The sequence below is a fragment of the Euprymna scolopes genome, chromosome 1, assembly GCF_053919585.1.
Source record: "Euprymna scolopes isolate OS-2025 chromosome 1, ASM5391958v1, whole genome shotgun sequence".
Lineage (NCBI taxonomy): Eukaryota > Metazoa > Mollusca > Cephalopoda > Sepiida > Sepiolidae > Euprymna > Euprymna scolopes.
The window spans coordinates 55,169,844-55,186,256 of record NC_136482.1 but is presented as its reverse complement, the minus strand read 5'-3'; the positions used below and the strand labels follow the sequence as shown (position 1 = coordinate 55,186,256).

The 16,413-nt window shown below is 31.0% G+C and overlaps 1 protein-coding gene across 1 annotated transcript in view; it reads right to left on the bottom strand.

Annotated features, from left to right (window-relative positions):
* Positions 1-13,419: 13,419 nt before the first annotated feature.
* Positions 13,420-16,413, bottom strand: part of LOC145296920 (uncharacterized) — a 29,802-nt gene continuing 26,808 nt past the window's right edge. Inside the window, exon 4 of the mRNA XM_080143138.1 lies at positions 13,420-15,893. Within this exon, the coding sequence (XP_079999264.1) occupies positions 15,334-15,893 (560 nt within the window). The 3' untranslated portion in view covers positions 13,420-15,333. The remainder of the gene's footprint in view (positions 15,894-16,413) is intronic.

Here is a 16,413-nt window from a genome sequence, read left to right as displayed (position 1 = left end):
GGAAAATTTTCCGTTTGCAGCATGAAGAGACGACAGTGATTGGAATTGGATATAAATATTATAATAACATTAATAAAATTACAAAAGTTTGATTTTCTCAAATCCTTTCTTTCGGTCAATTTTCCAAACTTTCTACACCATAAAATCTTTTCAGCGCTGAATACACAAAAACATATTAACACATATAAATAAAGCGAAAAACAAATAAATTTGCCATTAAGTTAATTGCATATTTCACCTTGAACTGGAAATTAATAAAACACTTTTCATTTTATTCATCTTCTGAAGAGTGTATATTTTATTTTGAACAATTGGCTGTTTTTTCTCTTTTATTTGTGCAAAAATAAACTACATTATACTATATAAACTCACTGTGGTATCGTTGGGAAAATATTTTACAATAACAAAACAGCAGACAGCATACTTTAAAATTAGCCGTTCTATGTGTTAATGTTTCCAACGTTGGTCAATACGCCTTTGCTGTTCTAATTTTTTTAAGAATTGGCTGTTTTCTGTTTATCCAACCTATATTATACTATATAAACTCACTGTGGTATCATTGGGAAAGAATTCGACGATAACAAAACAGCAGACAACAAGCTTAAATTAATTCGGTCAATGTTTTAATGTTTCCCACGAAGTTCAATACGCCTTTGTTCAATATTCTATATACGTCTACACAATTAAACGCGTGAAGATTAAGACTTTATCTATCTAGAGGAAGTAACTGTTCTGCACACATTTAACTTCTGCAACTTGAACACGACTCAATTCAAATTCTTTTCATAATTTATGCAGTTCAATTATCTTCCTGTATTAAAATTAAGCGGTTGGCGAGAAACACCTGAAAAGTATTCTAATGCGGCTTGTCATTCTTGTTAAACTGGTGTCATTTATTATACGAGTAGTTCAAGCCTGTAAATTAGTCATGTTTTTTCTACTCATCGTTTTGTTTAAGTCCATATATGAACCGTTTTCCTTTTGTTTTTAATTATTAATGCTATTTTATTATGTTTTTATGCTAAAATAAGATCAACGAGAAGAACGTCTCAAATAATAATTTTCATTTACTAAGATCGATTAGTAGTCCATCCATAGAAATTAGTATGTAATATTATCTTTATCTTGATTATTTTTAAAATATGATTGAATACAGAAAACTACTTCGTACATGGATGTAGAGAGTTGGGCGCAGGATGGACACCTGAGGGACTCCAGCATTAATACTGTGAGCTCTTGAATTCTGTCCATCAATCACGACTCTTATGAACCTATCAGAAAGAAATGATTTAATAACTGAGAAGACATTTCCAACTATACTGTAGCTGGAGATCGTGAAGTAAACGTGTATGTCATACTCTATCAAAGGCATTTGACATGTCAAGAGCAATTGCCTTAGAACGGTAGCCTCCCTCAAGAGATTCGCTAATCCTATATAACTGTAAGCACATATGCTGTAGATCTAACAGAACGGAAACCATATTGCGTGTCACTAAAAAGATTATTTTTGTTGAGATGGTTGATTACTTCTCCATTTAACACAGATTCCAGCAACTTACTCATGACGCACAGGAGACTTATTGGCCTGTACTGAGAGGGAGATGAGTGACCACCTGAATTCTTAATTACAGGGCATACTGATGAGATTTTCCAGGTTGATAGGAAGCAATTCTCCTTAAGACAACATTTAAACAGTTTTGTAAAGATGGGCGCTAGTTCTGGTTGAAGTCTTGAGTACTATAATTGGAATACCGTCAGGGCCGGTTGTTTATTTACAAACAGCGAAACACCCATTAAAGCCAATTAAGCAGCAGGTGACATACCTTTAAGACAGTGTTTTTCACAGGATTGGGGGCTAATCCACATACATAACTATTTCGCCGTATTATCAGTGCGGCTAGACCCCCACCTTTCCCTAGCCAAGGATTCAACCTAAAACCATCGCGTTAATAGTCGGCAGTTCTAAACTCCGGCGGACGGGATCCGTGTTAGCAAATGTCCCCCTTAAATATCCATTAAAATAAGCCGCTTTTATAGTGATCGAAATGCTTGTTTATTTACAAACAAACAGACAGAGAATCTCGCATTATTGATAATTAAGCAGCAGGTGAGATACATTTACGAGAGTGCTCTAACAAGAAGGGGTCTTTAAAATATAAATGTATATATATATATATATATATATATATATATATATATATTTAATGCTTTTATCTATTATATATGTAGTAATGTAAATGAATATCTATATTAAATATATAATATATCAAATTATATTCAATAATATATATACATAATATATGTATATATTAAATATTATATATGTTAAATATATATATGTTATATATATACATATATATATATATATATATATATATAAATTCCTTTTTAATGCACTATTCTGCAAAATTTATTGTATATTTTGCAAATCTCTTTCTTCTGATGAGAAAAATTGTATTTTTCGAAACTCCGAGGAATAATGCCTGTCTCGTTTATTTGTGTTTATAATTTCTGTAAATCTTATTTGCAGGTTATTAATGTTTTTTAGAAGAATTAGAATGGATTTTCAATAACAACTCTCTAATATATATATATATATATATATATATATATATATATGTGTGTGTGTGTGTGTGTGTGTGTGTGTGTGTGTTTGTGTAATGGTGTTATAGATTGGTTTCCTAGAGATAAATCCAGCGACACCCGCGCGATTATTAAAGAGTACTCAATGGAGCACAGTACTGGTATATAGTCTGCTTATTATACAAACATTATTAGTTACATATGTGCATACATGTTTCAGTGAAATTCCAATTCAAATACGCCACTTCATCAGACAAAAAAGGGGCAATATTGAAACGAGATTCAATATTACATTCATTTTTTTATAAAATATATTAGGGCGTGGTTTACGCTAAGAAAGAAAGTGCGGTGTATAGTTTGTGAATGTGAGCAGTAGAGGTTTTGGAGAGAAGTGTGGTGAAGAAAGGGAGTATGGATAGGGGTGAAGAAAGAAGGGGAAGTACGATCCTGTATTAAATGATATGAAACGTATACGATAAAGTAGAGATGGTAAAGTAGAGACGGATGTATTCCGAGTAGTATCGTTGAAGAAATCCTGTATGAAGAAATATAAAACGTCTCCGGTAAGTAAAGATGGAAGAGTCCAAAAAAAAGCATTGTTTCAGAAATACATCCCGCGAAATACATGTGTTGATCCGACTAACGCCGACTGAGCGACCCTGAGTTGTGTAAATTGAACATATAATTGTAGTTAAACGCCTTGTGGTTGAGACACGTAGGTCCCAAGTGTTATAAGCCTCGATCAGTTGTGAGAGATGCTAGAAAAGTTTCGGCTAACATCAGCTGGCCGTTTAAGACTGCCTTTGGGTTCGCAGAAGAGAACTCTGGACGTAGATCAATGTCCTTGAAGGTTGGATCCCACTGGATAATAGTAAACCCCTGCTGGCTTTGTCTCCACCCGTCTGAACACATGCAGGCTATGCTGTACGTACGTTACTGGGTAGAGCTGGAACATGTCGTGCAAAGGCTCGAATTGCTAAGAATGTTTTTATAATAAAAGTTATTCAAGCCATGTCTCTGAAAAAAACAAAAACAAAAAAAATGAAAATTTGAAAGAATCGCAGACTGAGTTTGAAAGCAGGGATGTTAGAATAGCAAAGGTCTTCTCTCAGCGGACTGTTCTTCAGATGCTGCACTTCAATTTCTTGTTCTCTGTCAGTGGAGGAGAAATCCTTCACGACTGAGACAATTTTTATTTTTGTTCCTTTTCTCCACGTTAAAAAACGACCCTGGTGTCTAACTTTGTCCCATGGGGAGGCATTGTAAATAGGAACAATAGCATGAAGTTTGATAAGCATGATAATTGTTTCTTATGGCGATGTTGGTTGCGGTGATGTGGTGTGTGGGAACGAGACCAGAGCAGATGCAGACTTCGATGCCTCCCCCAAGTGGAAGAAGGTGCCCTGAGCACCAAGGATCCGAATGTGAAATAGTGAAGCAAATAAAATTTGAACCAAGATCCTGCCCTAGACCACCATTGAAAGCAACAGTCTAAAAAAAGTCATTGAAAACAAAAAGGACAATAACGTTATAAAATGCGAATTGTCGCCCCTAGATATGGTGATTAAATATTTTTTGCAAAAAATGAAATGGAAGAACGGAATTATACAAAAAAAAAAACAAAAAACAAAAACAAATAGAAAAAATGTTGACCTATAAAGAGACCACGGTCTACGGGGGTAAGTTAAAAATAAGAATATTGATAGACTTATTGCATTTTTATTTTATTTATTTATTTTATTTTTTGTAGAGATATAAACTGAATAACTATTATAAACACTTTTGAGAAAATATTATACGAAATATTATACAACTTAACGTTTAGTCCCAGATGAGACAAGGCAATCGTGCAAGAGGAGATAATATGAAAAAAAAATTAAGTAGAAGGCGAGTAATCGCCCTTGATTAAGAACTAAACTTTTGCTTTCATAATAAACTATTCAAGGACATATATATATATCTTTGTTGCATGGATATAAAACTTTTGCATGATTAGTGCATTTTGCATGAACTTTGGTTCTTATGCAGGTTGACTGATAGTCAAAGAAATAGCTTGTATATACTAGCTAACATAGATTTGTTGAGCGATGAGTTATCGTTGGAAATTGTCTGCCAGGGACTAAAGTAAATACGAGACTAATTACTGATACGTAAGAGATGAGCGGGGGAGCGTGTGGACGGGATAGACTCAACCTTTTTATTTGAATGCTCGGTGAGCTAAGGGGCCGAATGTGACCCAAGTGCCTGTGATAGTTAAAACTTACGTCAGTAACCGGTGAATTAGAACAGAATTTAAGCCTTTTATTACGTGAACAATTCCGGATGACAGCCGGCGGTCTTGCTGACCGAAATTGTTGGTTATAGACGTAAAATACTAGAGAAAAAATAGTTTCGATAATGAGGAGTCTAACATTGAGGTAAAGGTTTTAAGTGTTTTCCTGTGTAGAACTCCTGTAATTGGCCTATCAGGGGGTATCAGAGTATGACGTAATGAAGATGGATTATCTAGATGAGAAAACCAGACTTCTTAAACCTCACTACACTACCTGTCAATAAAATGGTGTGAATCGCCGCTTTTCTCGAGTCAAAAGTAAGAAACTTCAATTACGATAAAGAGAGAGAGAGAGAGAGAGAGAGAGAGAGAGAGAGAGAATTGTCGTTTGTCGAAAAACAAAAAGGATTTCGTTGAGTTACTTTCGAAGCAGACTGCTTGTTTAAAGAAATTTGCTTAAATAAATATTTAGACGCGACTGGGTTTCCATACCTACAATCCAAGATGGCGGCGCTAAGGAAAATATACGAGTTCATGATAAAAAATGATATTATTTGAATTTATTAAAATATAAGGTAATTTTATTCTAATTTATTTTTTGAATATTTTTATAGCCAATCATAGTAAATTTTATTTAGATATAAAAAGTGGGTTTAATTGATTCGAAAACCTTAAACAAATATTTATCTATTATTTACATTCTGTTAAAACTGGGTAAAACGCATTTTTTTTTTGGAAAAATTTTAAACTTAAAATTCTATTAAAAATTATAGCTGCTTTTAACAAATCAAACTTCACGGTTTTGTCCTTGTGATAAAAACAAAGATTGTTCAGAAATAACGGATTTTCATAGATTTTAATAAGCTTTAAAAAATTCAGTTTTGGATCGATTGGCGGTCAGTATATATATATATATATATATATATATATATATATATATATATATATATATATAAGGATGCGTCAGGATAAGGAAGACGATATAATTAAAAAAATGCGAGTAATTTACCCATATGGGTTGAATAGTAAAGTTAAAAAAAATAACCTACAAGATTCTGCAATTATAGGTAGATTATATCCAGCTTTGCCTCGCTACGGTATTAGAGATAGAACTCATGTTAATAGAAATAATAGAAAATCAGTTATTTCATGTGAGGATTTTTTTAGTAAAATTAAAGATATAATTATTAATAAAATTTATGAGTCGTTCAATTATATAAGAAAATTGCTTAATCAAACAAAAAAGAAAGTTTTGAAGGAAATAGCATCTAAAATATTATTACAACCGGATATGATATATAAGAAGGACTATTTCATTCAATGGTATGAATATATTCTAGATATAATTGACACTAAATTATATAAGCCACCAGGGAACGATATAAAAAAGAAACCTAAAAATGTTTGTGTAGTTTTGTATGAAAATAAAGGTTTTGATGATGTAAATTTACCTAAAATATTTAATAAACAAAAAAATATTCAATTACTACCAAATGAGTTCCAGAAAAAAGATCAAAAACCAATAGTTACATATAAACTAGGGCCAACAATACGCAATAAGATTTTTAATTATAAGAAAACGGTAGAACATATAAATATAAAAGATAATAATATAAATATTCCAGAATGTGAATGTAATTCCTCTCCGTTCTGTAATAATGAGATAAAACATGTAATTACAGGAGATTTAAATATAGTAAATAATCCTAAATTAAGAAAACTACTTAGTAAGGGTCCAAATTATAGAGAACCTAAATGCCTAAATTACACTAAATGCGTTAAAGAAGTTACTAAAGCACTAGAAGGTTTTATTATGTCTATGGTAAAGAAATATAAATTAGCACAGTCTACGTTTGATGCATGGAAAAATAGTATAATTGAATGCGTAAATAAAAAGGTTAAACATATAAAACAATTTAAACGCCCTAGAAAAACCAATCCTCTTTTAAAAAATTCAGAAATACGGGAGGAACTTAAAATACTTCAAGAAAAGTTCGTAATAGTTCCGATTGATAAAGCGGCAAACAATATAGCCTTTATATGTAAAAAATATTATATACAACGGTTATTGATAGAAGTAGGACTTATAGGAAACGATTCGGATACTTATAAAGTAAGTAATAGTAATTTAGATAGTATTATTTTGAATAATAGTATTATTAATGAAAAAGTAGGATTAAAGTTAGAAGATAAACACAAAAATCTTCCATGTATGTATTGGATACCTAAAATGCATAAAAATCCAGTTGGGGCTAGATTTATTGTAGGTTCAAAGACGTGCATCACTAAACCTCTAAGTAAAGCTATATCTAAAATATTTAAATTGATTATAAATCAAATAAATAATTTTCACCTGAAAAGTAAATTCTATAGTAATATAAATCTATTTTGGGTAGTAAATAATTCCAAACCAGTGAAAGAAAAATTAGATAAAATAAATTCCAGAATAAAAGCAAAATCTATAGCTACTTATGATTTTAGTACGCTATATACTAAAATTCCGCACGAAAAACTTATAAAAGAATTAAATGATACTGTAGATTTGGCTTTTCAAGGTGGAAAAGGTAAATATATAGACTTTTCAAACTCTAATGCTTTCTGGTGTAAAAATAAAAATAGCAAAACTAGTATTTCTAAAGGTATTTTAAAAATGCTTGTAAGCCATCTTATTAAAGAATGCTATTTTCAAATAGGAAATAAAATATTACTCCAAACGATAGGTATCCCAATGGGATTGGATCCGGCACCATTTTGGGCAAATTTGTATTTACATAGACTCGAGTATATATATATATGTCATCATTATTAAAAACAGATATATCTAAAACATATAACTTTCATGGGTGTAGGAGATTTATAGATGACCTTATATGCATAAACGATAATGATGAATTCGAAAAAAATAAACATCTTATATATCCAAACGAACTAAAATTAAATTGTGAACATAGAGGACAACAGGCTACATTTCTGGATTTAGATATAAAAATTGAGGATGGAATTTTTCTTTATAAAATATTTGATAAAAGAAACGCTTTCCCCTTTAAAATAGTACGTATGCCCCATAAGGATAGCACCTGCCCCGTTTTTGTGTTTTATGGAACCATTATGTCAGAGTTTTTGAGAATAGCTCGCGTTACTCTAAAATTAACAGATTTTATACCACCAGTTTCTAGCTTAGTAATAAGGATGATAAAACAAGGTGGAGATAAAAATAAAATATTTAAACAGTTAAACAAAGCATTTGTTCGTTATCCTGATGCTTTTGAATCGTTTAAGATAAACCAGATTATATTGATAAAGGAAATCCAAAACTATATTAGCAATGTATAAATGTATTTATAATTACATATAATAAATTTATATAGTAAATAAAAAAAAAAAAAAAAAAAAAAAATGTATATATGTAAAAATAAAATATTTTTAACCTTTATATATCTAATTTTAAATAAATAAGAATGTAAATATACAAACTACTAACTATAGTGGGGGTGATAAGTAGTTAAATGGATTAATCCAAATCTTATAAATACAATAATGATAAATTAAAAAATTAAAAAATGTATCCATTTTAAATGTGGAAATTGATGAATCGCACAGGTAAGAAATTCATTTTTATACTATGAAAAGGTTAGTAATTACAATTAAGAATAGGAAATTGGGAAAAAAATTTTTTGTAACTTGTCTTCTTCCTAAGATTAAGGGTGGTGGTGTTTGATCAACACTGCTGGGGAGCCATGATGTAATACACTGTTTTGTTTTTAAATCCCCGAAACAGTGTTTCATGGTAAACAACTGATGATCCCTTAAAAAATATAAAAATTGGTATTATAGTAAATTTGAGAGTTGATGCAGTGATTGCAGGTGATTAAATGACTTACTGACTAGATGTTTTTTTTGATGAATGATAAAAAATAATTTTTTGTGTGGTTTCAAATGTTAAAAACTTCAAAGACTATTTATATATATATATATATATATATATATATATATATATATATATATATGTGTGTGTGTGTGTGTGTGTGTGTGTGTGTGTATGTGTGTGTATTTTTGCAGCAAGTCCTTATTCAAGCACGTCTTTGAGTTATGCAAAACTTTATATTAAGGTTTTAGCAAGGAAAAATCTTTGCAAAAGTGTGTAAATTTAAGAAATAGAATTTGCCATGTGAAGGTCAAGCGACGGCATTATGAATATGCATACGTAACGTAATAACTATTGCTTTCTATTTTAATTTTTAACCTCGCAGAAAACATGTCCTCATAGCTCAGGCATAAACGTCAAAGGAAAAAGTCAATCGTAAGCTGAACGTTTTGTTTTCGATTCTCGGTAGTAGCGCATGAGTTATTTTTAAAAAAACCTTTTAGATCATTACTTTATATAGGGTTCAATATAAAAATCTTCCTGCAACCACCTTTATAAACAATAAAAATCTATAAATACACCAAGCCTCAAAGGAAAAAAAAGAAAACGATAACAACAACAATTGCTCCTGTTGATAATCGGATGCAGCGATAGAAAGCTCTTGAGAAGAATATGTCTGAACAACAACTTTTGGGCTCTATTTTATACAAAATGCCAACTGAAATAAAAAAAGACCGCTCCATGAATGGAAAAGATATCCAGAAAAATCGAAAAAAAGAATAACTCTGTCGTGTTCACTCAGACGTGCTTTATTATATATATATATATATATATATATATATATATATATATATATATATATATATATATATATATATATATATGATAAAAATAATGGAAATAGTATTCCGACAAAATAGAGAAATAAAAAGGAACAAACCGTATTACGTGTTCATCAACGTCTCGAAATAAAGACGAAACGTTGATGGACACATAATACGGTTTGTTCCTTTTTATCTCTCTCTCTATCTCTCTCTCTCTCTCTCTCTATATATATATATATATATATATAAATATATATATATATATATATATATATATATATATATATAGTCATCCTCATACAGCGCAGTTTCACAGCTTATCAGTGTGACTAGACAACCCGACCGCCTAAACGACAGTCCGAGCTTCTAACCGTTGCGCTATTCGGTTGCTGCTATGCGAACAGTTAATTAACAATGTTTTAACATTGGCCAAATAACTAAGCTCAATTTGTTTACACAAAGAGCATCGCTTAATATGCTAATGATTATTTGTATATCACTTCCCAATATGCTCAACCCAAGATAGGGAGCATTATAGTCATCCACGTACAGTACTGTTTCGCTGTTTCACAGCTCATCAGTGCGGCTAGACAGGCAATTACCTCAAGCCAGGATATATATATATTTATATACATATATATATATACATATATATATATATATATATATATATATATATATATATATATGAGGAAGTAGATGTGCGTATGTGTGTCATCGGTGTTTTTAGAGACGGTCAGCTTAAAATTGACAACTGTATTTTTTTTTTATTGCAGATTTTGCAATTATTGGTTATTTTATGTGCAGCTAATATCGCAACTCATAAAGAAGATACTGCCACCCGGGCAGCAATTGCAAATAGTGCCAATTTATTTAAATAATCACGGTTCAGTTCGAGCAACATATCGTATATTACGCCAGTTTTAGGGTGCTCAAAAGCGACCCTCGGTACGATTAGAGAAACCATCTATAAACAAAATGGGCAAATTTAGATTGCTGATAATTCACAGGCTGTGATCGAATTACTTTTACATCCAGAACTACCACAGTTTATTGCACCTTATAGGCTGGATGATTCATTGCTCTATATAGCTTAACATGTGATGATGGTAAAAACGTAACTGTCAACGGTGAGTGATACAGAAAATTATTATCACCTTCTTCGTACTTCAACTAGAAGGCATTAATGCTGCAGACATGTGATTTCAGAAAGACAGTGCCACATATAACACTTCGTGAGCTACGATCAATTTACTGATAGAAACATTTGCTGAATAAATATTTTCGGGAAATCAACCCGTCAACTATCCACCTTATTCGTCCGATTTAACCTCATTAATTTTTTTTCTGGGGTTATATTAAGTCCAATGTTCTCTCTGATAAACCAAACACAATAGATCACTTGAAAACAACATTCGAATCGTTATTGTCAAAATAAAGTATGATCGAATACGGACAATTTGTGAAAACTAAAAAATTTAGATTTCGCCATATACGCGTGAACCGCGTGTCCATATGCCCGAAAGTTTATTTAAACTATAAATGTCAATAATTAATCCTTGAAAAATATTGCACATATTTGTATAATAAAGAATGTATTTCTGGGATTTATTTTTATTAAAAGTTCGGAAACTCTCAAAAAACACCGTTTATAAGTGTTGAGTTTGCTAATGAACATCCAACTGTGATAATTTCTTATTTGCGTCCGTTTCTCTCTATGCCTGAGACGATCGTCTCATGATAACATCACTCATACTATTTCCCTTTCTATAAAAGAACGAGGTAATATCTTGGAAGAGTGTATAATGATGAATGAATGAACATATATATAACCATAGCTTACAATAAGGAAGAAGTAATCCTTCGAAATATAGTCTCATGACAAAAAGTTTGATGCCACACTACCCTCTAAATTGATAAGTGAAAGACTGTACCATAGTACATAAATATTTCGAATTCAGACGGACACCAAGTTTCTATTAGAAAAGATTAATATTTTTTACTGAGGAGAACTTCTCACGCAAGTCATTTTAAGTAATCGCTCATCAGAAAGAACATGTAATGTTTCCTTCGGTGCGACTGGAAACGAGTCGAATCTGGATCACTTTGCATTGTCGCAACAGTCGATTTCCATCGTGTTCTCATTAGTAATTTTGTTGATTTCGTCTGAAGTAAACACCTCATATGTCTTTCAGCGAAGATCTTCAGATCATCCCTCCACTCTCTTTCCCCATTTTCTAAAACACGTATGATCGTTTTGTGTTGCATCAAGCTATGTTTTTGCTACCTCAATTAAAACATATTTTATTTTCAAATTTCACATTTGATTTTGTATTAATTTTCTTAATAATTTTGTTAAGCTGGAAAGGATTTGTCATACTCTACTTTTATATATAGCTTCTTTAATTTGTATCTATGTAATGATTTCTAGAGTTTTAATTATGTTTTGGATATTTAAACTTTTGGTTGATCAGTGTTATCTAGGTATTTGGATTAGTTTCCACTTCCGGTATTTTATTACTATTTCATCAGTGGCGTGTTTTGTATAATGTCAATTTTGTCTTCGTTTCTAATTTTCACCTATCATTTTGAAAAAGCTTTTTCAACACTGTGACGGGTGATCCTAAAATCCTATAAAATCAGCCTTTTTCACGTTCTATAAAAACTAGGTGAATCCCCTGGCAAGATCCCCAGCATTTGTTTACTTTTTCTGTTTCTTTGATTTTTACCATGTAATCTGATGTGTTAGTTAAAGTAACTCCTTGTTTTCTTTTATTATGCCTTGCTTTGATGTCATTGTTCGTATAAATCACAGAGGATTTTATATTTTTCATTTTCTACTATCGCATCCGGATTTTGTCGATACAATTTTGTGCTAATTCAAATTGCAATCGCTTGCACATTTCTTCTGGACAAAGCTGACATCTCAGTTATGCCTGTATAATTACTCCTTTTCTGTTAATTTATTACGCTTTCCTCTGATGTGATTTGCTATTTTATATCTTTGTTCACAGTATATACTATCTTTCAACTATAGCCGGTAAACGGAATGCAATACAAACACACGGTTAGAATCTTTAAAAAGATTTTTCAGTTATTGGAATGTGAATTTCTGGCACCATATAAAATGCCCTATCCCCAGCTATATACAAAAATTATAAGACAATTAGGGAAAAGTATATCTGTTTTAGTCGGATCTTATTTAAACTTTTGTGTAATTTGTTCTAGTTGTGTCAATAGCGATCCCGTTTCTCTGCTCAAGTGTTCTTTTCATAAAGCTGGTCGTGCGTTTTCATATATAACTATCTTGACACGTCTTATAAACTATTGCTATACCTAATTCTCTTCTTAGTTTGCTTTTATCGCCTTTTTTTCTTTTTGCATACTGCTTCATGAATTGCACATCTTGGTAAACACTTATGATGACAGCCATTAATCTCCGTGTTTTGTGTTATGTAAATATCTACTTAACACGTAGTTGTGCAGTGTTTAATATTTATCGGCGATCTTCCATTATCTTGCATTATGCAAAGAGACTATAAGTATAATCCTTTCTTATCAATGCGATGTGCATACATAATTGTTTTCCGTTTCTTTGATTTATATATCTGAGTAATTCTTCTATTATACTTATGAATTATCTATAAAATCTTACAATGCCCAAGTATATATACTATATTGTGCTAATATTATTATTGTTGGAATTTGTAGCAGTAATAGTATTTATATACCCTCCATATATATCTGCTTGTGTGTATATGTGTGTAAATACGTAAAATACGTAATTTCCGAAAGTTTTCCGTTTGCAGCATGCAGTGACAACAGAGATAAAATTCGATACAAATATTTTAATAAAATTTAAAAAATTACAAAAGTTTGATTCTCTCAAATTCTTTATTTTCGGTAAATTTTCCAAACTTTCTTACATCATAAAATCTTTTCACCGCTGGATACATGAAAAAAATTATTAACACATATAAATAAAGCGAAAAGCAAAAAGAAATTGGCACCGAGTCGATTGCATGTTACATCTTGAAATCGAAACTATAGCAACACATTTCACTTTATTCATTTTCTGAAAATTGTATCTTTTACTCTGAAGAATTGGTGGTTTTCCTCTTTTATTTGTGTAAAGATAATCTGTATTATACTATATAAACTCACTGTGGCATCGTTGGGAAAGTATTTTACAATAACAAAACAGCAGACAGCGTACTTTAAAATTAGCCGTTCGATGTGTTAATGTTTCCAACATTGGTCAACACGCCCTTGTTCCACGTTTTTGAATAATTTGCTGTTTTCTGTCTATTATTTATGCAAGGATAACCTATATTATACTATATAAACTCACTTTGGTATCAATGGGAAAAAGTTCGACAATAACAAAACAACAGACAACAATTAAACATGCGAAGATTAAAACTTTATCTAGAGTAATTAACTATTCTGCACGCATGTAACTTCTGCAACTTGAACACGACTCAATTCAAATTCTTTTCATAATTTATGCAGTTCAATTATCTTCCTGTATTAAAATTAAGCGGTTGGCGAGAAACACCTGAAAAATATTCTAATGCGGCTTGTCATTCTCGTTAAACTGGTGTCATTTATTATACGAGTAGTTCAAGCCTGTAAATTAGTCATGTTTTTCTACTCATCGTTTTGTTTAAGTCCATATATGAACCGTTTTCCTTTTGTTTTTAATTATTAATGCTATTTTATTATATTTTTATGCAAAAATAAGATCAACGGGAAGCAATTCTTAAATAATATTTTTTTAAATACTACGATCGATTAGTATCTCTATCTATAGAAATTAATATGTAATATGATCTTTATCTAAATTAGCTTTATAATATGATTGAATACATCAAACTATTTAGTATATGGATGTATAAATTCATCTATTCATAAAAGAAAAAGCTGTTATTAGCGACTTTTTTTCATAAAACAATTAAATGATTTTAGTTACTACACTGTTTTAAAAATTAATTATGCTTTCATTAGTGCTAATTTTGTATTAATGTAAAAAAATTATCACAAACTATTCTTTTATTAAAAAAGAAGACATGAATCATCAAGTTTTCATCAAAAATACAAAATATGCTATTCGTGACTATTCTATTATAAAATTTTTATTCATCAAAAAGAACTTTTAGTCTTTCATATAATAATAAGTGACAACTAGACTATTCAAAGTAATGATGAAAAAGAAACAAAAAAATCGTTCAATTCTAAATGTAAAATGTCGGAAACTAATGTAACTGTTGCTGCTTACCCGACGCTTTTCCATGTTTTACATATATTTCGTATTTTTTATGGCGTAAAACCCTAACATCATTTCCAACATTCTCGAGCGGTTGCTTTATTTTTTGGTTAAAAAAAACACGGTTTTTTACTATGTAATGTCGAAGTTTATTCTGGACAAATTTTATTCGACATATATTGATATTTAAGACAATGTTAGAGGAGTTGTGGGTTCTTGATATTTTCAAACGGTGATTGCTGTGATTAACTGAACACAATAGATCCGATATCAGTTATAAAACACGCAACTCGTGACGATATTGAATCAATTACTTATTCACACATCAATTGCGTTTCATTCTCATTACATGACAAATATACTAAATGTAAGAAAGACAAGTCGAACAGTCAAATCAAGACATATATCAAAAAGTAGAAATAACTTCCCCGAAGACGTAATAGTTTAACTTTCAAAATATTAGATAATGTTTACATGTCCCTGTGTTTCGGGCGATATATGATCGGAGGAAAATGATATCCAATTAATAATGCCATCCCAAACCTAACTGTGGCGAGCCATGTTGTGTAGTGTGCGTAACATCATGTGTGACTGGAGCATGATGAGAGTCATATATTCCTAAACCATAACCGAAGTAAGGTGGAGTAATTCCATGAGTAGTGTGACTGACACTTCCAGCTCCAGGATAGTTGAATCCGTACTGACCGCCGTAAAATCCTCCCATTCCATATCCTAATCGTACTGGATAATTGAATGTTGCTCCAGGGTAGCGGATCGGCCCATAGAAACCACCACCATATAGACCCCCAAACGGTAAAATTGGTTGATGGGCACCATGAGTTGTCTGACTAATAGAAGTTGTTCCTCCTGGAGCTACTGGTTGAAAACCTGTGGAAACAGATGCTGCGCCTGGCATTCCATAAACACCTCCTGCATAAAGACCCCCGTACATGTTTCCATAGGGGAATCCTCCGAATGGCATATAAGTATGTGAAACTGTATGGCTTCCTGTGTTTACACTATGTCCAGTCGCTGTACTAGGGTGATGGACAACATTGGTTTTGACATGTGTTGCAACTGGCACTTGAATATGAAAAAAAAGAAAAAAAATTATTATCTTATGCAAATATAAAAGAGAACGTTTCACTGCTATTTTGTTTATCTATTCATATACATGATACGTTAATTGAAAATTTCAAATTAGTTTTAATAAGTTTGATATTTTTCGATCAGTTTTACTTGATTATTAATTAAAATTATTTTATTTAAAGATCCTACAACAACACACTGCAAAGAGAAAATCATTTAGCATAAAACCGGAAGAATTTTATAGACACAGTGAAGTACTAAATACAATTGGAGGCATATAAATAATTATTCAAATAATTGTTTTGTAATATTTTTAATTTTTAAAGATAGTTAAATATAAACCCATAAGCATGCATTCTTTAAGACTCTAGCACATTTTTATATTCTTATTAGAAAAAATACAAAACTTAATGTTTGGAAAACCAAAAAAAAAAAAAAACTAATTCAATTTACTTTTATAGTTAACAAAACAAAAATTGACAAACATACAAGAAGACACAATTAAATTAACACT